The sequence below is a fragment of the Vulpes vulpes genome, chromosome 2 (genome assembly GCF_048418805.1).
Source record: "Vulpes vulpes isolate BD-2025 chromosome 2, VulVul3, whole genome shotgun sequence".
Classification (NCBI taxonomy): Eukaryota; Metazoa; Chordata; class Mammalia; order Carnivora; family Canidae; genus Vulpes; species Vulpes vulpes.
This window is the reverse complement of record NC_132781.1, coordinates 163,685,327-163,712,674: the sequence shown is the minus strand read 5'-3', so window position 1 is coordinate 163,712,674 and position 27,348 is coordinate 163,685,327. Positions and strand designations below refer to the sequence as shown.

General features: G+C 42.1%; 1 protein-coding gene across 5 annotated transcripts in view; it reads left to right on the top strand.

Annotated features, from left to right (window-relative positions):
* Window positions 1–27,348, top strand: part of VPS13D (vacuolar protein sorting 13 homolog D) — a 239,847-nt gene that overhangs the window by 119,661 nt on the left and 92,838 nt on the right. For all 5 annotated transcript variants that reach the window (XM_072751165.1, XM_072751164.1, XM_072751163.1 and 2 more), the window contains 10 exons: window positions 598–721; window positions 1,682–1,917; window positions 5,498–5,606; window positions 11,728–11,891; window positions 12,884–12,992; window positions 15,134–15,313; window positions 17,065–17,181; window positions 18,203–18,352; window positions 24,891–25,040; window positions 25,877–25,973. In XM_072751165.1, coding sequence (XP_072607266.1) covers window positions 598–721; window positions 1,682–1,917; window positions 5,498–5,606; window positions 11,728–11,891; window positions 12,884–12,992; window positions 15,134–15,313; window positions 17,065–17,181; window positions 18,203–18,352; window positions 24,891–25,040; window positions 25,877–25,973 — 1,436 coding nt within the window. The remainder of the gene's footprint in view (window positions 1–597; window positions 722–1,681; window positions 1,918–5,497; window positions 5,607–11,727; window positions 11,892–12,883; window positions 12,993–15,133; window positions 15,314–17,064; window positions 17,182–18,202; window positions 18,353–24,890; window positions 25,041–25,876; window positions 25,974–27,348) is intronic.

Below are 27,348 nucleotides of genomic sequence, written 5' to 3'. Positions count from 1 at the left end.
TCTGCTCCCCAGAAACCTTTCACCCAGTGGTTTGATGGTTCTTACCTGAATCAGTGATTACATGTACAGTAAATACATCTTCTGCATTTATTAACTGATATTCTTTTGTGAGGAAGAGTTTCCTCATTCTCGCCAGTGATGTACCTATATTTAAATACACATACACATATAAACAAAAAAACTATGATTTACATACTGGTAACTACTTGGATTCTTCGTCACCTTCCCTCATCCTATACTAAAAGCCCTGGTTATCAATAACATCCATATATTAGTTCGAACCATGTGAAATTGCTCTTTTTTATGTCAAAGCAACAACATTTACTTATTTGCTATGCTGGCCCTATTACCCAAAACAGACCCACTCAGTAAAATATGTAGGTCTTGTTGTGGAGTGACAGTGTGCTGTTCAGAAATTGCTTGGATGAATTTTCTTTTTATTCAGAGTGATTAATATGGTCAATTTCTAGTTTTTTAATGTGACCAAAGAGCACGCAGTGGTATGTACCTGTTGAGGTCCAGATGAGAAGTCTAAGAGAGTGAGCTCTAAGTTTTTTCCTCCACAGTGTGCAGCCTCCTTGTTTCCTTTATTTGCAGAGATACCCTGGGGAAGTGCTTCTTCCTGCGCGTGGAAATTACTCTCCGAGGAGCCACCTATAGGATCTCATTCAGTGACACGGACCAGTTACCCCCTCCTTTCCGAATTGACAACTTTTCTAAGGTATCGACTAGAGTCATGAGCCAGTTGGGCTGTTTCACGTGTGGGAGTGTGGAGTATGTACTGCCTTGAAGATAAGGATGAAATACATTTTAAACTTGGGTTGGAAAGAAACTGTATGGGGGTCTCTGCACCTGCACAACACTAGACATCCTTACCCCCAGGAGGTGGTTTCTTCTGGTTGGTTTGATTGCTGCACAGCCTTTGCCCAGAAGGGACTTCTTAGCCCCCCACAATCATTCTGACTAGATTGTTTGGTGGACATGGTGCCCCCTGTAGACATTCTACACAAATAGAGGAGGAATCAGAATCAGATCATCCAATGACAATGGGGATGGGCAGTTTTACTGTTGCTTCCTTACAGTGAACATTTTTTTATAAATCTTCCAAGTAAAGCGGGATCCCTGGGTAGCGCAGCGGTTTGGCGCCTGCCTTTGGCCCAGGGCGCGATCCTGGAGACCCGGGATCGAATCCCACGTCGGGCTCCCGGTGTATGGAGCCTGCTTCTCCCTCTGCCTGTCTCTGCCTCTCTCTCTCTCTCTGTATGACTATCATAAATAAATAAATAAAATTAAAAAAAAAAATCTTCCAAGTAAAGCCAAAATGGTATCAGAAGAGGCTGTTTTTAAATAATGCCTTCGAATAACAACATCTTATAATGCGTGACTTCCCATAGCTGAATTCCAGAATTTGTATTCCTTTCTATGTTCAGAGTATATCTATTATAGGGGGTGAGAGTGGAAGAGATGGCTGTGTCCTTTAGTTGTTGGGCTTGGTGCAGCTTGGAAGATGACTAGAAAGGCATTTGAAGAAACCAGAGGATTATGCTTATGATTGTGGTCATGCCCTGTGTAGGATTTGCTTGGGCAGGATCTGGAACTTAAACCTAGGGAGCACTGACTCACTTTCCAGTAACAGCATTCTGAATCAAAGTCCTCTTTATCTTCTCTGCCGTTACCATAGGTTCCTGTTGTCTTTACTCAGCACGGTGTAGCTGAACCCAGGCTCCGAACTGAAGTGAAGCCCATGACTTCATTGGACTATGCCTGGGATGAACCCACCCTGCCTCCTTTCATCACGCTGACTGTGAAGGGGGCGGGCTCATCAGAGCTCAACTGCAACATGAATGACTTCCAGGATAACCGACAACTGTATTATGAAAACTTCATTTACATTGCTGCTACCTATACATTCTCTGGGTAATTCAGAGTTAAACTACTGTTCTTATAAAGCAGAAGGTGCTAATTATTAACTGGTTTTAAGTTTTAAGCAGTTCTCAAGAGGCCCAAAGAATGAAGGAAGATTCCTTCCATTCTTTTCCAAATCCTAGGCTCTGGGTCTATCTTGAAAGGTCTTATTTAGGCTAAACCCTTGTCTTCTGGCTAGATTACATTTATCCAAAGAGGCAAGACTGTTCTTTCTTCAAAGAACTCCCCAATAATCCATCCTAGTATTTAACATTCCTCCCTTAAGATACTATTCTCATATCCTCCGTTCTTTTTGTTTAAGGTGGTATTTTTAGTGTATTTTTTAAACTTCGTGCTATTTTTATCTTTTCTCATTTGAAACTGACTGATCTTTATCATAATTATTCAAACCATCTTCCTGACTCCTCTCTCTCATTGAGAATACTGATAATCACCCATAGCCAACCAGAGTAGCTCAACTTGACAGTAATTCCAGCAGCCTTGGAATTATAACTTCCACTGTCCTCTGACTAGCTGTATTTAGAAAACTCAGGTGAAGAAGAGCAAGTTTATTCTGGTTGTGTTGTTAGATTGGTACACAGAGATTCAAAACATTGGGCTTTCAAACCCTAGTCATCTCACCAGCATGTTAATACAATTGATCATTCCTATGCCAGTCATGGGGCCAATTTTAAAGTTTACCTGTAGGAACGCCTGGGTGGCTCAGCGGCGGAGCATCTGCCTTCAGCTCGGGGTGTGATCCGGGAATCCCGAGATCAAGTCCCACATCGGGCTCCCTGCATGAAACCTGCTTCTCCCCCTGCCTGTGTCTCTGCCTCTCTTTCTGTGTCTCTCATAAATAACTAAAAATCTTAAAGTTTACCTGTGGAAAAAATGGGAAATAGCTAAATCTTTAGCATTACAAATATGAATCACCTGGTGATTAGGACATTTAAAGCCAGATTCCTTTAAAATGTTCTAAGTAATTTTGCTTATGAATGATATTTTTGTGTCTGCCTGAGACTCAAAAAATAATCTCTGGATCTAGTGGTACCTCTCACCTACATAGAGTCCAGATTTCACTAGTCATGAATTGAATGGCATCTTTGCTTAGAATAGCCATTCTTTTCCAGTTTGTCACAGCTCTCCTTGGAAAGAATGGTGCTGGGTGGTTTATCTTGTGATTAAGTCAGTCTGCTCGTTTCTCTTGAAAGATTATGGCACTCGCCAGTGTGACATGCTTAAGATTTTAGTGCCTGAAAAACCAGTTCTTAATCTGGTTGCTAATCATGTTTTTCCCTTTATGTTCTCCTATTTAATTCCAGTAGTTATTATGCTCTTTAACTGAAGAATCCTGATGGGTGATTGTGAGTTTAATGGGTTGGATAGATAGGGAGCAGATAAAAAAAAGCTTCCTGGGAATCTTGGTGTGTGGAGAGATTACACCATGTTTTAGAGTCTGTTAGACACTATTTCTTTGCATTTTCACAGGGAACAAATGCTGAGGATGAGACTAGTTTTGTTTTGGTTTTATTTTCAGTTGAGGTGAAATGTGCCCAACATAAAATTAAGTGTTGAAAACTGAACAGTGAAGTTTAGTGCATCCGTGATGCTGTCCTAGCTGGAACTAGAGCCCCCATCTAGTTCCAGAACGTTTTCATTAGTCCAAGAAGAACATCCAACCATTAAGCAGTTCTCCCCAGGCCCTGGCAACCACCAGTCTGCTTTCCATCCCTAAGGATTTACCTGTTCCAGATATTTCACATAAATGGAACCATAAATATGTGACCCTTTGCATCTGGCTTCTTTCACTTAGCATGTTTTCAGGGCTCATCCATGCTGTATCATGTGTCAGAATTCCCTTCCTGTTATGGCTGAATAATACTCCATTATATGGCCGTACCACACTGTTGTCCACTCGTCTGTTGATGAACATCCGTGTCTTTTCCAACTTTCAGCCATTGCCAAGGGCGCTGTTGTCAGCAAGCCTCTGCGTGTGTTTTGAGTACTTGTTTCAGGTTCCTTTGTGTATTTACCTAGGAGCAGAATTGCTGGGTTCTCTGGTATTTTTTATGTTTAACTTTTTGAGTAATTGCTGTGCCGTTCTCTGCAGCAGCTGAATCACTGTACATTCCCACTAGCAATGTGCAAGGGTTCTGATTTCTCCCCAGCCCCCCAACACTTGCTATTTTATTTTATTTTTTAAGATTTTGCTTATTTATTCATGAGAGACAGAGAGGCAGAGACACAGGCAGAGGGAGAAGCAGGCTCCATGCGGGGAGCCCGATGCAGGACTCGATCCCAGGACTCCGGGATCACGTCCTGAGGCAAAGCAGACGCTCAACCGCTGAGGCATCCAGGGGTCCCCTACATTTTTTTTTATTGTAACCTTCCATCTGAGCATGTAGTGACTTCTTGTTGTGGTTTTGATTGGCTTTTCCTTAATAACTTAGGATGTTGATCTTTTCATGTGCTTATGGGCCATTTTTTGGAGAAATGTTTATTCAAATCACTCATTTTTAAGTTTGGCTTTTTGCATCTTATTGTTGAGTTTGAAGAGTTTCTTGTATAATACGGATACAAATTTGCAAATGACATATATGATTTGCAAATATCTTCTCTCCTGTAAATTGTCTTTTTACTTTCTTGATGGTGTCCTTTGAAGGACACCTTTATGTTGAAGGTGTATGTATGAAGTATGTATGTATGAAGTTTATAATTTTGTTGAAATCTAATTTATGAGTTTATTTTTGTCACTTGAACTTTTTTGGTCACAAAACCTAGTTTTTAACCCCAAATTTATCAGTCCCTTTTTTAAAAATAAAGATTTTATTTATTTATTCATGAGAGACACACAGAGAGAGGCAGAGACACAGGCAGAGGGAGAAGCAGGCTCCATGCAGGGATCCCGGTGCAGGACTCAATCCCAGAACTCGGGGATCATGCGCCGAGCCAAAGGCAGACGCTCAACGGTTGAGCCACCTAGGCATCCTTATCGGTCCCTTTTTTGATGATAGAGATTAGTGGAGACAGGAGAATAAATAAAATCTTATCAGAATACACCAAAGTATAGCTAGGCTGCAACATTCCATAAAGCGTAGGATTCCTAAGCCACAGAGAAACACAACACAATTGAGTTGGAAGAAGGTGATTATATACCCTTTGTTTTCTTTTCATCCTAAAGGGACTCTCATTTCTTGCCAAGCCTTGGGGATGCAGTGATGCTGGTTTTCTGTCTGGCAAAGAGTAGAGCCAATTCTTGGATCCTTGGAATGTTTGACTTTTCAGGTGGTACTGGGGGAAGCTCTAAAGATACATAGTTATTCTTTTATGTCTGAGCTTTAAGGCACTAAAATCATCAGGAGTTGCACAATGTCAGTATGTCTTCTGACAAATGAATCCTTGAACCATCCAAGAAAACACAACCTTGATCTTTCCACAGCTTGAGTTAAGACTTATTCTTCTATGATTAAAAAAAAAAAAAAAATCCTCTTTTTATATGAGGTTTTAAGCATTTGCTTCTGAGTACTTGAAGACGTGTGAGTGCATGTATATACACGTGTGCATGTATGTATTATTGTCTTAATTCTAGTTTACAGGAGGGGACAGGAAGGCCTGTGGCTTCCAACAAGGCCACTACCTGTGCAGAGCTTGTCTTGGATGTCTCACCAAAGACACAAAGAGTCATTTTAAAGAAGAAGGTAAGAAAACTTAGCACTTGGAATTTAGAAGAGGAGGTTTTGAGTCCTGGAGGGGCCTCTGGTCAAGGGAAGAGAGGCGGGCTGGACAGCTGGCTGGGTGGGGAAGGGACACGGGAGTCTCACCTGCTCGGGTTGGAGTTCTTCCTCCTATCCTATGATACCTGCTCCAGGAATTCCATGCCCTTCTCATCTCCGTTGCCCTTTTGGGGGTAACTTACTTCTTGAATTCATTTTTTCCAGATTTGTGATTTGCTGTTTTCATTACTCTGTTTTTCTAGTCTACTTTTCCCTAAACTGAATGGGGAAATGATCAAACTGACAACTTTTTCCCTTTTCTTGCTGACAGACATTTCTTTTCAGGTCAGGGAAATGTTTCTGAGATATAGAGAGGAAGACAGTGAAATTTGGCCAGAAGCATCACAGATGACAGAAGGACAGGAAGGATAAGTAGTTCAAACCTAAAAAAAATGAAAGCTATTTGAGAACAGAGAGGTGCAGAAGTGACTCTAAGAGGAGGAAGATTACCAAATTGTGTGATTTTTTAAAACACATTTACCTGAAAGCTGTGTTCTTGAAAATTTTCCAAAATACAAATCACACAGTCCAAAAATAATCCTGATAAGTGAATGTCTCTTGAACACGCCATTACCCTAATGCTGACAAAGTACCCGCCTTTTATAACCAAAAGTGGTATTGCGTGTGTCAGTGGTGTAGCTTCATTTGGATTTGAGTTTATACAGTTCCTCTCACATTTTTAAAAAAAGAGTTTATTTATTTATTCATGAGAGAGGCAGGGACATAAGCAGAGGGAGAAGCAGGCTCCATTCAGGGAGCCCAATGCAGGACTCGATCCCACGACCTGGGGATCACAACCTGAGCCTAAGGCAGGTGCTCAACCACTGAGCCACCCAGATGTCCCTCCTCTCACATTTTTAATTGGGGAGAGGTGTAGATTCAAATCATCTCAAATTTTGTATATCAAATGAAACTTTAATACATATATATTTTTAAAGATTTTATTTATTTATTCATGAGAGACACAGAGAGAGGGGCACAGACACAGGCAGAGGGAGAAGTAGGCTCCATGCAGGGAGCCCGATGTGGGACTCGATCCCGGGTCTCCAGGATCACGCCCTGGGGGCGCTAAACCACTGAGCCACCCGGGCTGCCCAATACACATGTTTTTAATTCACTTTTTATGTTTTTAACAGCTTTATTGAGATATAATTCACATAGCATACAGTGTACTATTAAGGTTTGCAGTATATCCACAGATATGTCCGAGCATCATCACACTCAATTTCATAGCATTTCATCACCTCTAGAAGAAACCCTGTATCCTCCAGCTCTTGCCCCATTTTCCTCTCAGCCCCTAGCCCTAAGCAGTCACTAACCTACTTTCCATCTCAATATAGCCCCCTGTTCTGGACTTCCGTATGAATGGTGTTTTTTGAGTGGCCTCTTACACTGTGTCTAAGGTTCTCCTGCCTGTCACCCTATCAGTACTTCTGTGTCTATTCCTATATGATAACAGTTCAGAGTCCTGCAGTTCAGATCTCTGTACAGTGTTATCACACTCTTTTTATGGAAGGTTGTATCTATCAAATGCATTTGGGAACTAAGATTTGGGAATGGTGATGACTAAGGAGACCATGAGGCATAGTAATTGAAAGTAAACAGGTCTGGGGGCTTTTATTGGGAATTTTAAAGAAGAAAACTTTGAAAAGCCATAATCTAAAAATAAGATGCAGGAAGTCTGACAGAAGTCAAGTGAATTGAAAAAAGAAATGGCTGAGCCCTTGGAAAGGTGGTCATATGGCTCTCCAAGAAGGTTCAAGCTGCTGTGGGTGTTAGCATGAATGGAGACAAACTCAGGAGTAAGGTGATTTGTCACCTGGATTTCGAGCACCAGGTGTGATCAGCACTGCAGGAATGATAAGTAGCTGTTTAATTTCCAAGGGCCAGGTGACTGCGGAGCAGACAAAACAGATTTTTTTATGAAGTAGGAAAAACATTTGGAAAAAGATGTTATAATTTATAGAACATTTTTATTGCTGTTAATTTCCCTTGATGGGGATGAAAACTGGTACATCAGAGGGTGGATATAAAGGAGTTACTTTGACATCCAAAACTAGGCTGTATTCTAAGAATTAGCATTAGGATATGGTCCTCTGCTCTTCAATTGGAAACCAAGAGTAGAAAGTCTGACACCTTGGGTTTTTCATTGGTTCATTGGTTTTCTTCTTCTTACTTTTATTTTGAAAGGATCTCAAAGTCAGAGAAAAATTGATGGAAATTCTGTAGAAGGGATGCTGTGATTTTGATTTGTCCTGTTACTGTTGATGTTAACTTTAGCACTTGATGAGTGTGGTGTTTGCCAATCTCCTGCACTACAAGAGAAGTTTCTGTCTTTCCCTTGTATTTAGTATATACTTTGTGGACAGGTACTTTGCCACTATGTAGCTATCCCGATCCTTGTCAGACTTTCTGTGTATTATGCATATGTATTGGCTTGGACTTCATGACGAAATACTATAGACTGGATGACTGGAATAATGGGAATTCATTTGTTACAGTCCTGGAGGCTGGGAGTTCCAGGATCAGGATGCTGGCCGTTTGGTTCCCTGCTGAGGGCCTACATCCTTCCTGGCAGATTTCTGCCCTCTCAGTGTCCTCAAATGGCAGTGTCCGGGATGGTGGGGAGAACGCATGCTCGTTGATGCCTTTCCTTGTAATGGCACTGATTCCATCGGAAGAGTCTCCCCATATGCCCTGATCTAAACCTAATGATCACCCAAAGGTTCCATTTCCACATATCAAAATTTCAGATGCGGTCTCCAACTTAAGAATTTGGGGCGGGGTGTCAGTGTAGCCCATAGCATTGTGTATGTCATCAGGATGGATTCCTCTCTGACTCCGTGGGTTACCCGTTACTGTCAGGATATATTTAGCACTCAGTTTCCATATTTGGCCAGTGGGAGCTCTTTAATCTTCTGTGTCCTCTTGACCTATGCCCCTCATTTTTTGAACACATCCTTACTTTTTAACAGCAAGTTATTCTTGGTTCATCTGTACCTTCCCTGCTATATTCCTGGATTTGCCACTTCTTCAGGGCACCCTGGTCCCTTTTATCGGAGAATGGAAGTTAGAAAGCTAAAATGTGTTCACTGGGTGCACTTGTTGCCTCTGTGATGTCATTTCCAGGCTCTCCCAGGGGACAGAGCTAGGAGTTTTATGTGCACACAACATATGTATACCTGCACATGTGTGCCTACACCCACGCTGTAGGATATGTACATGTACATACAGAATATACCTACACATGTTTTATATAAGCATTTATATATTTTGCATTTTTTTTAAGATTTTTTATTTATTTATTCATTAGAGGCACAGAGAGAGAGACTGAGACATAGGCAGAGAGAGAGTCAGGCTCCATGCAGGGAGCCCAATGTGGGACTCATTCTCAGGATCCCAGGGGATCACGACCTGAGCCAAAGGCAGATGCTCAACCACTGAGCCACCCATGTGTTCCTATTTTGCGTATATTTTTTAAAGATATTATTTATTTATTCATAAGAGATCGAGAGAGAGAGAGTCAGGGACACAGGCAGAGGGAGAAGCAGGCTCCATGCAGGGAGCCCGATGTGAGACTCGATCCCCGGACTCCAGGATCACGCCTTGGGCCGAAGGCAGGTGCCAGACCACTGAGCCACCCAGGGATCCCCCTATTTTGCATATTTTTATATCTCAGTATATTAAAAACCAGCAATTCATACTGATATTTCCAATTCCAGTCCAGTCCAACATCACAAATACATTGATTTTCTCCATTTCCATATTTGTAAGTCCCTTGTCCAGCACTAAGAACATATTTGCTAATGTAACCACCTCCTCTGAATGTAACCCATCATCTGTCACCAGAGTTGCACCCCATCCTCTGTGTAAACACACTCTGGCACCTGGCTTGGCCTCCGATCGCCACCTTTTTCAGCTCCCAAGCTTGGAGGACTGCTCTTCTCACCTCTCTTTGTCTCTGACAGCACACAATAAGCTTCCAGCCTCCAGTCCCTTAGTATGGATCATCACCTACATTGAGCTCCAGCATCACACTCTGGGATGTCCCCCCTCCAACACTCACAGTCCCCATGGACTTCTGTCTTCCTCAGTGTCATCTCAAGGTTTTAGGGCTAAATTGTAAGGGAAGGTAGGCTAGGGAACTGGAAGGAGAATGGTATATCTCAGATTTTGATTGATTAATTGATTGTACATCTCAGATTTTTAAATGGAAATGTTGGTAGTTTCCAACTCTAATGAGTCTACACGTAAGGGCAGACACTAGAGGAATCCATGTATGAAAACTCGATTTCATCCAGCATCTGTGCTTTGATTCCCAATCTGGAACACCTGCAGGATAATTGAGCTGTTTTCCCATGTGGTTTTGGCACCTCGGATCGAGGTGCTTTCTCATTTTGAACGCAGAAGTGAGCATGTGGGGATTGCATGTGTGCAGCTCAGTTTCCTCTGTCTTTATGGACACAGGAGGCCGTAGCAAACAGGAAAAAGAGGAGCATATCTTTCTGGGTCTGAGTTTTGGTTTTGCCACTTAAAGATATATGATATCTGGTATTTTACATTCCTCACTGAGCCTCATTTTCTTACTGATCTAACAGGTGTGTGAGAAAGATCAACTAAGAGGTACATAAAGTGCTGGGTGAAGAATTGTAGTCAGAATAACACAGTAAACATTTAGTGAGGCCACACCCTGTGCCTGGCATGCGCTAAGTGCCTTCTATTTGTTACACTTATCACAAGAACCCTAAAAGGGAGCTGAATTTCCCCCTTTGACAGATCAGGAAGCAGAGGCTCTAAGAGGGATTTAGTAACCGTCCAAGGTCACTCAGCTCCTAAATGGTGCAGCTGGATCTCAAATCCCGGTGCTAGACTCCAGCATTCATATGACTTTGTTAGTTTTGACTGTGGAATGTAATGCCCAAGCTGTGTTTCCTGCACAGGGGCAGCATGGTACCCAGTGCCCTGTGTACGGTACCCACAAGTGTTGGTTGCTCTGGAGGAGCTCCCAGCTGGAAGAGTGGATGTGATCCTGACAGGTCTAGCTGGGAGAGTTACCTTCACACAGGAAGTGTCCTGGATAGTTAGGGGTGCTGAACTAGAATATCTGGATTGTGTTAGAAAGGCATGTGAGTAAAATAGTTAAGTATGTTGGCTTTGAAATCAGGCTGTGGAGGTGAAATCACCGCCTACTGGTTATGTGGCCAGGGGGAAGTTTCTTTATAACTTGAAGAAAATAACTTCCTTACCTGTGATAAAGATAATAATAGAATATGTGTCATTGGATTGTTTTAAGGATTAAATAAGCTACTACATGGAAGTCCCATGGATCACTGACTGGCACATGGTAAATTCTCAGTGTATTGTTGTTATTATTACATTTGAAGTATAACGGAATCTATAGATTTCCGTGGGTTGACCTGGAAGTCCAAGTGCTGTGTATAAAATATTCCAAAGAAGAAACTGTATTTAGAATTAACCGCAACTTAGTATAACCTTTGAATTCAGTCAGCTGTATTTGAATATAATCAATTTATAAATTAGAAACCACCAATATAGTATACTTCCATTGTAAACACGAAAAGGGAGAAGACATCTGGTAAATTCTAGTGGTCTGCCAGTTCTGAGGATTACCAGTGATCAAATATAAAGAATATCGTATATACTTTGTAGAACTGGATCCCTCTTGAAGGTAAGGGTACCCGACGGTCACCACCTGGGACAGCAGTTACCCTAGCAGTGCAGCTAATGGAAACCGGATTGAACCCCGACCCACTAGTTTGCTTAGAAAATACTGAGTATATGAAAAGAATACTTCAAAGAATTCTTCAAATTAAGTGCACTGTTTGTAATGTTTGTGTGCTACAAGAGTTCGGCATATTTCAGCCACAGTGCAGCTTGGGACGGACAACACTGGAAGTCCGAGTTGAGCATGTAGAGTGTAGGCAGTGCCTTTGACGGGAGTTTCCACTTGGGAACGTAGCCCGCGTGGAAGCCCTTGACGCCCTTGCCTGAGGCGTGGCTGCCCGTGACGTGTCTCTGCCCGCAGGAGCCCGGGAAGCGCTCCCAGCTGTGGAGGATGACGGGCGCCGGCATGCTGGCCCACGAGGGGTCTTCGGTGCCTCACAACCCCAACAGGCCCCCTGCGGCCCGCTCCCCCGAGGGCTCCGCCATCTTGGACATCGCTGGTCTCGCTGCCGTAACCGACAACAGGTACTTTTCTAGGCAACTTCTGATGCGAGCCCATTGCTTCTAAACTCCGTTTCGGTGGAGATTCACACCAAAAAGTGAGTCTGTAAATGAAGTAAGAATTTTTATATTTTATATTGTGGTTTTCTTCAGCGAGAGACCGCTCACATTCCCAAATACGAGTTTTGGGGTCTTTATTTTATTTTTGTTAAGCTGGTGTTGAAATGCCCATGCAGATGTTTAAAAAAACATCCAACAGCAAGAAGGACATGTTATGAAAAAGTGAATTATCTCTTTGCACTAAACCTCCACTCCATTCCTCCCTAGAAGTGAGCAGATTTTTAAAGAAATTTTTAAGAATCTTGTTAAATCTTTTAAAAGCAGAAATAAATTATTGAGAGAATAATCAAATGCGTTTTTATGACCAACGCCTCGGATTCAAATCAGTTATCAGGGACAACTAAGTTACTTGGTAACTAAGTTACTTGATTTGCCTGTGCCTTAGTTTCTCTACCCCCCCCCCCCCCCCCGGTTTTTTTTTTTTCTTGTGCCTTAGTTTCTTTATGCAGTCAGTGTATTTGTTTCCAGTTGATACCTTATTCATTTTCAAAAGAGTTTACATGACTTTAAAGTGAAAACCCAATATAAAAGAAAAATAATTGGAAATTTAATAGACAAAGCTTCTTGAAAATATTTTCAGACCTATTTGGCAGACGACCCTTCTCAAACTGATGACAGCTTGTTGCTGTGGGAATGCAGGGACCTGATTATTTCATTTACTGTGAATCCTTAAAAATATTGGAACTCCTTTGTGTCCCGTCTGTTGCTTTCCATTTTGTCTTATTCCTCTTCTCTCATTAAGAGATATCTAGCTGCCATGGGATTCAGGCTATCTGCCCATTAGTTTTAAGGGTGGAGGATATTGGAAGAAAAAAGAGGAAAACCACAATCCTGATATTCTCTTTAGGCCTAACATATTTGACTCCGAGGACTCACTGCATTTTCCCATATTCCAGATATGAGCCACTGATGCTAAGAAAGCCTGATCGCAGGCGAAGCACAACTCAGACATGGAGTTTCCGGGAAGGAAAACTGACCTGTGGTTTGCATGGGTTGGTCGTCCAGGTCAGTAGTGTTTGACGCCCTCAGTTGCAGCAAGCCGTGGTTGAACCGCCTTCGAAGCAAAGTCTCAATTAAGATACATACATTGAAAAGGGGAAATCATTATAAAACAAACATAGCTAGGAAACTCAAGGAACTTTTGTTGTGCATCTGTGTGTATTTAGGGGGAAATATTCTTAAAATATTAAGAATATGATATATAAAAAATGTATTGGGAATGATTGCCTGTAAGTAATGTGATTTTTTTTTTCTTGGCTTATCTGGATTGTTTTTCTTTGGCAATATAAATTACCTATGTGTAATTTTTAAAAGAAAGAAAGAAAAATGCCAGCTAAAGGTCTACCACCAACTTAAGCGGATTGGTTTTAGTCCTGTGGAGTTAATCTAATATCTACAACAGACTTTTGTGAAGTGTTCTAGGAGGTGGTGATGATGATGATGATGATGGTGATGATGGTCATTATGGGTTCTATATTTTCCAGATTCTGTTTATTTCTGCATTCTTAATGGTGCCCAAATAAGCATTTAATTATTATAGCAAATGTCAGAATGAAGATTGCTGGTCAGTTTCTTTTGTCTTCAATCAGTCTACCTCATGGTAAACTGCCAGGTACTTTCTAAGCAAATATGTGTTTAGAAAATTACCAGGAGTTTGGATTTTCTGCCTTTCTGTCTTCAGGCCAGAAATGAGGCCATGGGTCTGAGATGAGTAGGTAGGATGTTGTCGCAGAGGTTTGGGCATATAGCTGAACAACATGTGTGACCTGGTGCAGTCTCTGCCTCAGCCCAGGACTTCACCCCAAAAAAAGATACATAGGAGAGCATCAGTCCCTGGCTAGAGGACTCTTAGTGTGTTTGTCCCTGGTGGACACCAGCCTGTCCCTTCACAGTGGGAGGAGGTTCTCCAGGGCAATGAGCAAAATTAGAAGGAGCCTCTGCCTGCTGTTTGGTGAGATTTATTTTATCTCTCTTGCCCTGAGCTTTTCTTGTCAAACATAAGCTGCTTGCTTCTATGAGGCACACATCTGGAATGGATTTGTGATTTTCAATTAGCAATACAATTCAGGCTTCTGGAGGCAAGAGAGGGCGCGCTGTAATTGTTGGGTCCTGGGTCTGACCTGGACTTTCCTTCCGTTTTGTTCCTAAAGCCCATGTAATTCGAATTCTCTTAGAACAGCCCTTCCCCCACCCCGCCTCGGAATCCTTTTCTGGTGTTTGTTGTTTCTTGAATCTATTTCATCATTTCTGTGGTTGTGAATGACCCCATAATAACAGTATTTAGCCGAGCAGGGTGTGCTTTGGTTAGGGAAATAAGCTTGTGTCAACCTTATTATTCTAAATAAAGTAATTGAGGGCATTAAACATCTTTTGACACTGCCCTGTTAAGGTTGTGTACACACTTTCTTTCCGAACTTAAAACAATCATAAAAAGCTTTCTCCGTGTTGAAATCTCTCCTGTAAACCCACCTCAGAGTTTCCTTTTCGTTACTCATATTTAAAAATTAACAAAGGGGATTGAGACACTCTAGCCATTGTCTTCTCTAGCCCTGTATCTGCTGTTCCATAGGCACGGTCCAGTAAACTTCCATTTTGCTTGGGGCAAAGAAGATACTTTCCTCCAATGATCTGAATAGCTGGCTCTCAGATGACATTCACCGTTCCCTGTTTCATTTTAGAAGAGATGCCATCTTTTGAATATTTGAGCTGACTCTCCAACCGTAGACCTGTTTGGGGAGGTTTTCAACTCTAGAATTTGCTTCTTATTGGAAAGCTGAATGATAGTTTTAATTGATTTATTTTCAGAATGTTTCAGATTTTTAAGCAAACCCAAATGAGAATACTCAGAGAAACAGGACTTTGGTACGTTTTTAAAGCTTATTTTAATGACTAGAAGTTATGACTAAACCAATATACTCCGTTCTTACTCAGAATTCCCTAAATTCATATAGCATAGCTTTCCATCTTTCCCAGATAATCCTCCTGGTTTTCATCTTCAGTAAAGCTGAAGAAACAGTAAATACTTTGTTAAAAATTGACCATGACACTTCAAAAGAGAATTTAAATTTGATAACTTGTTTAAAATGACATGTTAAATTGTCAAAGTCAGTGCCTTTCCCTTTTCTTAGACCTCTTTATTCTTTTAGGCCAAAGGAGGGCTTTCTGGTTTGTTTGATGGAGCTGAAGTTGTTCTTGGTCCTGATACTTCCATGGAGCTTTTGGGGCCAGTTCCACCTGAACAACAGTTTATCAACCAAAAAATGAGACCTGGTTCCGGAATGTTATCCATCAGAGTCATCCCAGATGGACCAACTAGAGCACTCCAGGTGATAATTTATCATAAGAACTGATGTGAATCTCACTGTACTTTCCCCCCACACATTGGGTTATCCATTTAACAAATACTTATTGAAACATTTATGTTGGCTATGGGAGTATAATGTCCTTGTTTATAAAATGGGGGTATAAGACCTACTTCATAAAGTTGTTAAAAGAATCGAAGTATAAAAATATAAGATGATATAAAAAAGGTATGAGAATTAAAGAAGGCAATACCGAGAATAGTACATATGATTATTTTCAATAATTATATTTTGTAAATATTTAAATAATTGATATATTAACAACATTAATAAAAAGATACATGAGGTCCTTGGTCAGACAATGACAGTATTGTGTTTTGAAAGCAGAAGTGGAGGGTGTTCTACAGAGTGCACGGGAAGGATTTACATTCCTGGACTTGGAGGCTTCCTAAGAGGAGTAATATTTAAGCTGAGTTTTCAGTCCTTGACTGAAAGGAGTTAGCCAAATCAAAAGGGAAGGTGGAGGAGCTGTGCCCTAATAATAGTGCTCATTCAACAGTTATTTACTGAGCATTTCTTAGAGCCAAGCACAATTCTCAGTACTGAGTACATACTACTGAACAAATGGACAAAATTCCCTGCGGTCTTGGAGCTCACATTCTGGAGGGGTAGACAAACAAGAAGCCAAAAACGTAATAAATCATATAGGATTTGCAAAGTTGATAAACGAAGGCCTGGAGATAAAAGGGAGTGGCCCAATTGGCACAGAGAGTATGCGCCAAGATAATGCTGGAGACAGAAGCAGGGGCCAGATTACAAAAAGCCTGATAGATGCTACAAGTTATGTGGGTTTTCTGTGACAGTGCAGTCAGGGAATGACACGACCAGAAATTTATTTTACATTGCTCATTCTGTCTCCAATGTGGAGGACTAGAGCAGATGAAAACTAGAGATAGAAGACCAGCTGAGGGCTACTGCAGTGATCTGGATGAGAGATTATGGCAGCCCGGACTGGAGCGTGGCAGGGGTGCTCCTGAAGAGGTTGGCGGGAACCAAGCAGAAATGGGAACTTACTGAGGAGTAGAGTCTGGCAGATGTAGTGATTAATGGAAGGTGGTGAGGATGAGAGAGAGGAAGGAGCCAGGAATGGCCTTCAGGATTCTGATTTGGGCAACTTGGAGGACAGTAATCCATGTCACTGAGATAAGAACACAGAGCTGACTTCTGAGAGAAATGAGGAGTTACGTTTTGGACTTGTTAGTAAATGCTGTCCACATGAAAGTGTCCAGCAGTCAGTGTAAATATGGGTCTGACGCTCAAGGGAGAGAGATCTGTACTGGAGATACAGGTTTATCAGGTCACGGTGTAATGAAAGAGCTGAGGGAAAGAGGGAAGATGCTGGTGTGCACCAGTGACCTCTCTGAGGTATATCATCATCCACAATATCTCTTGTAAAAGCACTCTTAAGGCAAACATTGAATGCAATGATGTTGAGGTTTGCATACTTTGACTTGACCAGTAATTCTAGATCACCTGTCGATGATGCCTGACCCTCACCATCTGAGGCTCTCAAGGTCTAGCTTGGTATTTGCCGTGTAGACTTAAAACCAGTTTACTTTATTATTACCCAAGTCTTACTTGGCAGTGCTTCCAAAACCATTAACTTCCATAGGATTATGGAGCAGATAGTGACTTTTGACCTCTACAGTTGATATGGAACGGGTTTCACTGTGGAAGTATGAGCCCTCTTAGTACAGTGTTTTATTCAACTTCAGATAACAGATTTCTCCCAACGGAAAAGTGATCGTTCGTCGTATGAAGTGGATGAACTTCCTGTTACTGAACAAGAGGTACAGAAATTAAAGAACCCAGACACAGAGCAGGAATTGGAAGTAAGTTTTAAGTATTGCAAATTCATTTCTTATTTCTTAAATCATTAATTTGTTTAGAATTTTGCTCTGTGGTTTTCTCAGTTTTAGACCTATTTTCTCTCTGCCCTTGTGAATTCTAAACATAGCTGTTGCTTCATGGTGTTTAATGTTATCACAACATGAACGTGTGAACATGTTAATTAAATGACAGCTAAAGTTGAATGGGAGTGTAATAATGATCGCTGAAGTAAGATGACAATAAAGAAAAAAAATGAATTTTTACAGGACTGAGGATCAAGAATAGGCAAACTAGATTTTTTGAGGGGCCCCAGTTTTCTCTGGTCATCTTTCTCCCTCTCTCACTTGTTTGGGTTTTGGAAAGTGAAAGTTTGAAAAGGAACCTGAGGAGCAGCCCGGGTAGCTCAGCAGTTTAGTGCTACCTTCAGCTCAGGCCATGACCCTGGGGTCCCAGGATTGAGTCCCACGTCAGGCTCTCTGCATAGAGCCTGCTTCTCCCTCTGTCTGTGTTTCTGCCTCTCTCTCTGTGTGTGTCTCTCATGAATAAATAAATAAAATCTTTAAAAAAAAAAAAGGAATCTGAGGTGAAGATGAAAATGTACACTTAATGGGTATTTATTCAGTGATTTAGAAAAAAATTAAGGCCCTACATGTAAAGTACTGTGTTGGATATTATGGAAGTTCAGTAACTAGCTTACTAAAAGCTTGCATCCCAAATAGGGAGAAGGATTCTCAGTTACTTAACTGTAATGAAATGCAAATGTCCTCAGTGCTCTGAGAGAGGTATTGTCATATCCTATCACTTTGGAGTTCGGGGTGGGGTGTGCACTGTGCCCTGAGAGAAAGGCTCCTAGTGAGAGGCTGGAGTTGGATAATATGACTCTTGTGAGTGGCTTTCACCTGCTCTGAGGTAAAGTAGAGGGATATAAGGCCATTTATTTTGTACTCTCCTGGCTACCTTGACCTCTTTTTTTTTTGACCTCTTTTTAAACTGTCATTGTGTTGTATTTTGGTTTCCTTTCAGGTGCTTGTGAAGTTAGAAGGTGGAATTGGGTTGTCCTTAATTAATAAAGTCCCAGAAGAACTGGTTTTTGCAAGTCTTACAGGAATCAATGTGCATTATACACAGTTGGCAACAAGTCACATGCTTGAGCTCAGCATACAGGATGTACAGGTAATGGAGGGGCGTTTAGAACTTGTTGAATCTCCTTGTGTTCTTGCTGAGTACCTACCTAGGTCCAGTGTTTGGTGTTCTAAAAACATTAATGCTTTGACAGAAATATCTTACTGTGGCTTTCAAAAAAGTATTCTATGAAAATAATTGTTGTTGTCTATGTTTATTTCACCAGTTTTTCTATATAGTAGCCAGTTCATCTGTAACTTAGATAATTTAGTCAAAGTGGCGTGGAGGAAGGTGGCCCATGATTCCCCATTTGCCAATAGGAAAAAATAATAGGAAATCATTTAACCATCATTAGGGGAATCGAAGTTCATTATACAGAGAAAAAAAATAAAGGAACTGGACTATGCTTCTGGCCAAGATGTACTAACAGGGGCCAGATTTACTCTTTCACCTGAAGCAACCCCCAAGTTCAGATAAAATAAGGAGACCGCAGGTTCAAAGCACAGTAAACCAGGCATCGAAAGACTGTGACTCCTGAAAGGTGGGGAACAAAAGAGCTGAGCCCTGCATTCACCTCAGTTACTGCCTTGAGAACGTTTCCAGACTATGGCATTGTGAGGGGGGAGACTGAGACAGAGCCCAGCAGTGTGAATGAGCTAAACAGGCAGAGCAGAGGGATCCAAGACTGAGACATCTGAGTTCACAGGGTAGCCTACCTGGGAAGAACATGCTGCATGGAAAGAAAGCTCAGGAGATCTGCAGAGGGGTTCCGTGAGCATTTAGCAGAGGACAGATCAATGATGCATGTAAGGAAACTATCATCTGAACCATCTAAAAGGATCAGGGACGCATCTGCTGCTCACCCAGGGCTGGAGATGGATTTTGTTCCCCCAGCCAGACTGGAAACACTAATAACATATGTGACGTTGGGAGGAATCCTCCAGCAAGTCCTGCCTTTGTAGTGAACTATAATTAGCCCTCTGCTGAGCACTGTTCCAGACCTACCTAACAAATCATAAAAGGAAAATCGGAAAGGGTCGATCTGTTTCCAAGTAATTTAACTGTATCCCTGAACAAAGCTCAAGATTTAATGGAATACAAAAATACCCAGCACCCAGCAAAGTAAAATTCACAATATCTGGCATCCTGTCAAAAATTACCAGGTGTGCAAAGGGGCAGGAAAACACAATATATAATGAGAATAATCAGTCGAACTAACCCAGAGCTAACACAGATGTTAGAATTTTCAGAGAGGGACATTAAAACTGTTATAATAACTGCATTGTACGTTGTTCTAAAGTTAAGTAGAGACATAGAAGATATGAAAGATTCAAATTTCTAGAGATTAAAATAAAATGAAAAACACACTGCATTCAATTAATAGCAGGTGACACAGTACAGAAAAAAAATTAGTGGACTTGAAGATATAGCAATGAAACGTGTCCAAATTGAAATGCCCAGAGGAAAATAATCCATAAAAGGAAAATAGCATCAGTGGCCTATGGGACAACCTCAAACACCTAACATATGGATAATTGGAGTCTTTGAAGGCTAAGAGTGAGAAGAGGGCATATAAAAAATATTTGAAGAAATCTTGGCCATAAATTTTCCAAACTAAACCCACAGAAGTTCAAGCACAAACCCAAACATGCATGCGTGTGCATGCACACACATGAAGGAAACTATACCAAAGTATGTCATAATTACTCAAAAGCAATGATATATCCAGATTAAACAAGACCTGTCACATGCCAGGAGCAAAAGTGAGCATGAGAGCTGACTTCTCATTGGGAATGATGTGAGTGAGAAGATAGTAACATCTTTAAAGTACTAGAAAAACTGCCAGCCTAGGATTCTGTGCCCAGTGAATATATCTTTCAAAAACTAGAATGAAATAAAAATGCTTTTAGACGTGCAACAGCTAAAAGAGCTCATTACCAGCGTCATGCTAAAAAAAATATAATAATAATAATAATAATAACATTCGGGCAGAAGGGAATGGTAGTAGCTGGAAATCTGGATCTATACAGAGGAATGAAAAGCACCTGGAATGATAAATACACAGGTAAATATTATTTTCTAATCTTTTAGATCTCTTTAAGAGATAACTACTTAGACAAAACTGACAGCACTAAATTTTGGAGTCTATAACACGTTAGGGTAAAATGACAATAGCATGAAGCAGGGGTAGGGGAGAAGTGGAAGTATGTTAACTGTAATGTTCTTAAAAGCACAGTAGTCTGCTATGATTTGAATGTAAACTGGTAAGTTAAAGATGAGTACCATAAACCCTAAGGCAACAAAGAGCTACAACTGATAATCCAACAAAGGAGAGAAGATGAATAACCCAAGAGAAGGCATAACAAGCAGAAAACATGGGAAAGAACAGATGAGACAATAGGAAACAAATAGCAAGATGGTAGACTCATTCAAGCCTAACTGTACCAATTAAATAAACATAAATGTTAATAAACACCTCCAACTGAAAGGCAGAGATGATCAGATTGGATTAAAAATCGAGTTCCAAGTATGTGCTGCCTCCAAGGAACATAGTAAATTAAAGACACAAGTAGGTTAAAAAGAATGGAAAAAAGACATACTGAGCTGGAACTAGTCCTAAGGAAGTGGGAACGGCTAGATTCCTGTCAGAATCTATTACAGAGCAAAGTATGTTAACAGGAATAAGGAAGGTAATTTCCTAATGATAAAAGAGACGGTTTATCAAGAGGATATAACGATCCCGACTATTTATGTACCTGAACGTAGGGCTTTGAAATACAGGAAGCAAAAACTGATAGCAGTGAAAGAAGAAATGGGCAAGTACACAATTATAGTGGAAGATTTCACTACTCTCTCTGAATAATTGATAGAATTATCAAATAAACAGCAGCTCATCAAAGGCATATGAGACTTGAATAGCACTGCCAGCCAAGTAGCCCAATTGACGTTTATCCAGCAGCCCACCCAGCAACAGCAGAAAACATGTTCTTCCCTAGTGCGCAGGAAACTTCCAAGAGAGACCATATTCTGGACCAGAAAGCAACGCCCAAGTGCAAAAGGATTCAAGTCACACACAGTCTATTCTCTGATGACAACGGAATCAAAGTAGAAATAGCAGAAAGATAGTTGGAAAAGTCCCCCAGATGATTGGAAACTAAAAAACACACTTCTGAAATAGCTCAGAGATAAAAAAAGAAATCAAAAGAGAAATTAGAATATATTTGAACTGAATAAAGACAGAAACACAGCATGTCAAAGTTGGTGGAACGCTCCTGGACCTGTACCGAAGGGAGATTTATAGCTGTATTAGAGGAGAAAGTTCGGGAAACTATGGACTCAGGTGTCATCTTAAGAAACTAAACAACAACAAAGTAAGTCCCAAATAAGCAGAAGAAAGGAAATAAAACTAAGAATCCCAGTGGAAATCACTTCAGTGATTCACTTTCAGTGAACAACCATGGAAAAAAAGGAAGAAATGGGTCAAAAGCTGTTTCTTTGAGAAGATCAGTTAAACTAACAAACTTCTAAGGAGTCTGATCAGGAGAAAAAAAAAAGAGAAGACACAAATCACTAATACCAGGAGAAGGAGAGGTGCCAGAGAAGCCAAAAACTTGACAGTTGTCTGGGGGACGGAGCTTTTGGGAGGAGCTGAAAGCTCGTCCTGTCCCTGCACTGGCCACTGGGTTGTGTGGCTGGCTCTTGACTTTCAAGGCCACTGCAGACCTGCGGAGGGGACCGTGGGAATGCCACAGAGCTGGCCGTTCATGCTGCCTTTCAGTTAACTTTCTCCAGTAAATGATCCCTGGATTGTTGCAAGCGTTTGGTTAACTTTCAGAGCTCTGATAAGGTTGATTTTGACAGTCTCCGTTAGAGGTTTTTTTGTGTTTTTTTTGTTTAAGATTTTATTTATTTATTCATGACAGAGAGAGAGAGAGAGGCAGAGACACAGGCAGAGGGAGGGGGAGAAGCAGGCTCCACGCAGGGAGCCCGACACGGGACCCGATCCCAGGTCTCCAGGACCACACCCTGGGCCGAAGGCAGTGCCAAACCACTGGGCCACTGGCGCTGCCCTCCGCTAGAGTTTTGTTGTCATGCCGTCAAGACAGCTATTCTGTTTGTAGCATCATGCTTGCAGCTTTTCTTTCCAGCTGCCAGCAGGATTAATATGTCCAGGAAACCAGTTCCTGGTAAACATTTCCAGAAGAAGGATCCAAAGACCTAGACTGTGGTTCTTTCCCCAGGTGGGCACCCTGTGTTCCTCCTGGAAGTGGGCAGTCTGTGCCCATCTCCAGGGTGTCCTCCTGCGGACTCCATGCACTGCTGTCCATACCGAAACTCCTTTCAGAAAAATGTTTTCTTTTGTCTTATATCACAAAGAGCAAATTGTTCAGGCTAATCACATCCCATTTGATTGAGGACAGATAGAAAGTTATTATCTTGTACCTACATTTCTTTGTCTTTTTTTTTTTAACCTCAGAAAATTCAAGGAGCCATTTGAGCTTTGTGAATTTCATTAACTTTTTAATCAAAAAAATTTTTTCTGCTATAATACCTCTTGATTTAATGTGGGCTGTAAGTCATAGAAAGTAAACAGATTTGAGAGTTTACTCTGATGACAGCATTGGGAGAAAGGATGTTTAAAAATAGAAAATAATGGTCCCGTCCTTAGGGAGCATCTAATCTAATTGGCAGAATAAAACTAGAATTCATAACTCTTATACATCTTGTATCAAATGTGTTTGGGGAAAGAATAAAGGAGAGGTTAGAGTAAGGTGAGAACTTTTGTGTTTCCTCTATTGGATGTGACAGGTCATTCATTTAGTGAGTAAATTCTTAGAGCAGCAGCAGTGCCCCGGGCATGGCACTAGGCTCTAGCGATACAGCCGTGACTCAGAAGATGAAGGCTCAGCTTCCTTTGGGCTAATTACAGCCTCGGGAAGGAGGCAGCCTGTAAGGGCCCAAGCAGGCGAGTATAATGATTAGCACCGGTGGGAATTGCTAAAAAGAATACAGAAGGATGGTGCTGCTCTTTAGGTGAAGTGGCCTGGGAAGATCCTCCCGAAGAAGTGAGAGCTGAGCTTGAAGGAAGAGAATGAGTGCAGAAGGATGTTAGGGTCAGAAGCTTTCCCTCAGAATTCAGACTCTGAGAGGAGAGTTGCCCCCCTTTTGGGGAATAGCCAGCAGGCTCATGTGTGGGGGTTGTAGCGGACCTGGAGGGGAGTGCTGTGTGCTAAAGACGGGGAAGTAGGCACTGTCTGTGTCATGCAGGCTCTGGAGGCGTGGCGAGAAGTTTGGTTTCATCCCAAGAGGAAAGGAAGCCACTGACAGATGTAAAGGGAGGAGGGACATGACTTGATTTGTATTTTTGAAAGATCACTTTGCTGCTGTGCAGGGAGTACACGATCAGGGCAAGGATGGAAGTAGGAAAATGTGTTCACAGTCCCTCACCCTTATCTCAGCAGCTTGAGAGCCAGCCAGCTCTACAGGTGGCTGTGTGGCAGGCCGTGTGGCATAATGGGAGGGTCACAGGATTTGGGGCCAGAAACACCTCCATTTGAGTCCCAACTCTTCATTTCACTTAACCGTGTGAATGTGGGCAAGTGATCTGAGTTCCCTAAGCTCTGTTTACTCGTTTGTAAAATGGGGAGGAATAATCTTAGCCTTTAGGGTTGTAGTAAGGGATGTGCTAAGTAATGTGTGGGAAGTACACACAGAGGTTCCCAACGGATGTTCTCTTCCCTCATCCTGATTCGGAGCTTTGACACAAGCAAGTGGGGGTGGGTGCTCCCCGCATGAGCCTTTTGCCGTCCACAACCATAGCGCGGTGCAGAGTGCACACTCAGCTATGGTGCTGATGGCTGTGGGCGAATAGAGCAGTGCCTGATGCCGCTTCATCATTTCATTCCCAACAGGGACTCGACTTTGGGAAAGGTCGCTATTTCCATTTGGTGGCCAGGCAAGCACTCATTCCCTAGTTTTCACGGTCTGGTGTCACTTCACTTCATTCATCTGTATCCTAGTGGTCAGGAGCACTGGGCTTGAGGTCAAGGGGCTCTCTCCTCAGCTCCTTCATCTGTGCCATAAGGAGGCGGTGGTTAGGGCTGCAGTGGGACCCTGACTGCAGTAACTCTTGACAGGTGTCCTGTGACTCAGATCCTGCATCAGGCTAGCTTGGTGCTTGGCACATAGTACTCACCTCATGAAGGAGAGCTTCTGTTGCCATCCCTACTGCACTTAGTGCTGCTCTGCAGCGAGAATGAATTTTTTTTTTCTTTTAAAGATTTTATTTATTTATTCATGAGAGACAGACAGAGAGAGAGGCAGAGACACAGGCAGAGGGAGAAGCAGGATCCATGAAGGGAGCCTGACAGGGGACTCGATCCCGGGTCTCCAGGATCACGCCCTGGGCCGAAGGCAGGCGCTCAACTGCTGAGCCACCCAGGGATCTCAGAATGAATTTTTCTAGAGCAAAATGGCAGCAGTACTTTCTGAGTGTCCTGCGTAGGATGAGACCCCACTCAATGGTAGACAGCTGAGAACTGAGCAGTTGTCTGTTCTTGTTTTGTTTTGCTGCTTTTTCATGTGCCAGGTGGACAATCAGCTCATTGGAACTACTCAGCCCTTCATGCTCTACGTGACTCCCCTGAGCAACGAGAATGAGGTCATCGAGACCGGCCCTGCCGTGCAAGTGAATGCAGTAAAGTTCCCCAGTAAGAGCGCACTGACCAACATCTATAAGGTAGGCTGAGGGGAGAGCCTGGTGGGCTTGGCATGGTGGCAGGAGGCTGATGGGTTCCCTCACAGCTGAGTCCCTGAACAGCAGTGCGGGGTGTGGCTGGAAGTTGTCCTGTGGACTTAACTGCGTGTTGTAGAGGGATTTACAATAACTGCTCTTAGCACCTTGTATTCTCAACTGTGGCTTCGACTGCATGTGAGAGTGCCCAATCTGTAGGGGCAGAGCCTGTATTTGTCAGAGTAAAAAGTCTCTGTGGGAAAGCATAACATCTTCCAGATTGGTCAGGACCAGGCATGATCCAGATGTGTTATTAAAATAGAATAATTAGAAAGGGAGTGGTAGGAGGGGTCTGACCTCGGGACACATGTCCTCCCACATAAGCTAACACGCTGTTTAATAAAAGCATGTTGTTCAAAAGAGATAAACTTTCTTTCCTGGAGAATTTTTCACGTATGAGTGAGCTGATAACGGCAGCAAATTCTGGAAAAGTGGGAGCTAAGAGGTTGCTTCCATATTTCGGGCCTTTGTCACCATTACCAGTGGGGGCCCTCCAATCCTACTGCTCCTTAAACTAGCTGCTGTCCATGTGAGCTCAGCACCATAACCCTGTCCACCGCAGCCCATCTGCAAGCGCGATCCTGACTAAGGAGATACAGATGCCCTGGAAACCAAACAATAGGGTGGCAAACTGTATTAAACCTCTTCTGGAATTTTTGGCTAATGATGACAATGTAGAGAGAGATGAGCCAGAAATCATTTGGCGATGTGTCCTTCTTAATGGCACAGATGAAAATTCCTTCTGGTGTTTACACTATTAATCAGAATTTCTTTCTCTCTAGCATCTGATGATTACAGCTCAGAGATTCACGGTGCAAATTGAGGAGAAACTGCTCCTCAAGCTGCTGAGTTTTTTTGGCTACGATCAAGCAGAATCAGGTACGTCAAATGTTCTAAGTTTGTGTCTGGGAACTGACCCAAGAATGGCATTTTTTAGTCTGGTTGTGAAGATGGGTAGCCTCTGAGTGCCCGACAAGCTCCCTTTCCACCTCAGAGCTCGAGCTCAGAAGCTGAGGCCTGTGTTTCAGCGGCTTTTTCCAAGTTCAGCCTATTGATGGGGGAGGAGAGCTGATGGCTGATGTGGACACGGAGGAAGCTTCTTGGAGTTGTCCTGGGGTACCCAGGGTTAAGCCTTTGGGAAGCAGCATACTTTTCCTCTTCACTGTGGATTTTTTTTGACTCATCTGTTTGAGGATAATAGAAATGATGTTTGTCATTTAGCAAAGCACTTTGCTTCTTAACGTTTGTTTAGTAAACAGACTCTGGCAAGAATCAAATCCCTTCGGCCGTTCCGTTGGTTTATGCGAGGACAAAAAATTGGCTAGCCTTAACTTCTTAACTTTTTACATCCATGCCTGTATGCCTCAGTGTCATTACCAAGCTTCCTAGCTACTTGACTCTTTGGAGAGGGGAGTGAGAGAAGCTCTTGGAAACCCTCCATGTTCCAACAGTCACTACAGAAATCATGTAGCTTTTGTTTCTGTATTTTAGTTTCCTCCTCATCACCTTTGTAAGATTGAATATAGAGCTTAGAAAGAAGTCGGTAATACTTAGTCTTTTGAAGACTAAATTGCATACTAAGCCTAAAGACATGGTAATATGGACTTGTACATTTATATGCCCACATGGGCTAGAGAAAAAAAAAAGTCACTGGGGGACATGTGTGCATATGTATATACTTACACACCATGCAAGAAAAATAATTTTGCTCTTTAACTCAGACGTAGAATTTAAACGTTAAGTGTATTTGGAATCAAGAGCAAGATCCTGTCTGCTTAAGACTGTGTTTTCCACTTTGGGTTGGAACACTGGTGTTTATTTGTATTCAGATAGCCAGTTGAGGGTCTGCCTGCCGGGTAGCCAGTCTGTTTTGGCACCTTCCTGGGAAGTTTTACTTTAAATTTTACTGGACGTGCTTTTCTTGTAAGTTGCTCTAAATAAATTCCTTACCAAGTATTGTATAGTTGATTTAGATGTTTGTAAGCTCCTGGCCTGTCTTTTCCTGGAGCATCTCTTCCACTTTCTCTGGCCGTTTCTGTTCCCTGAATACAGATAGGCAGGTCTCTGTGGCAGTAACATTTTCTAAAACCTAGTCCCTTGTTTTCTATAAATAGAACCATAATAGCTTATAGTATACATGGTTTGTTTGTTAGGCAGACCTGTACAGTCTCCTTGGTTTTATTTCGAAGGCACATAAAGCCAAGTAAAAATGGCTGACCAGAGGGTGTGGGCACAGGAGCAAGTGAAAGAGCAC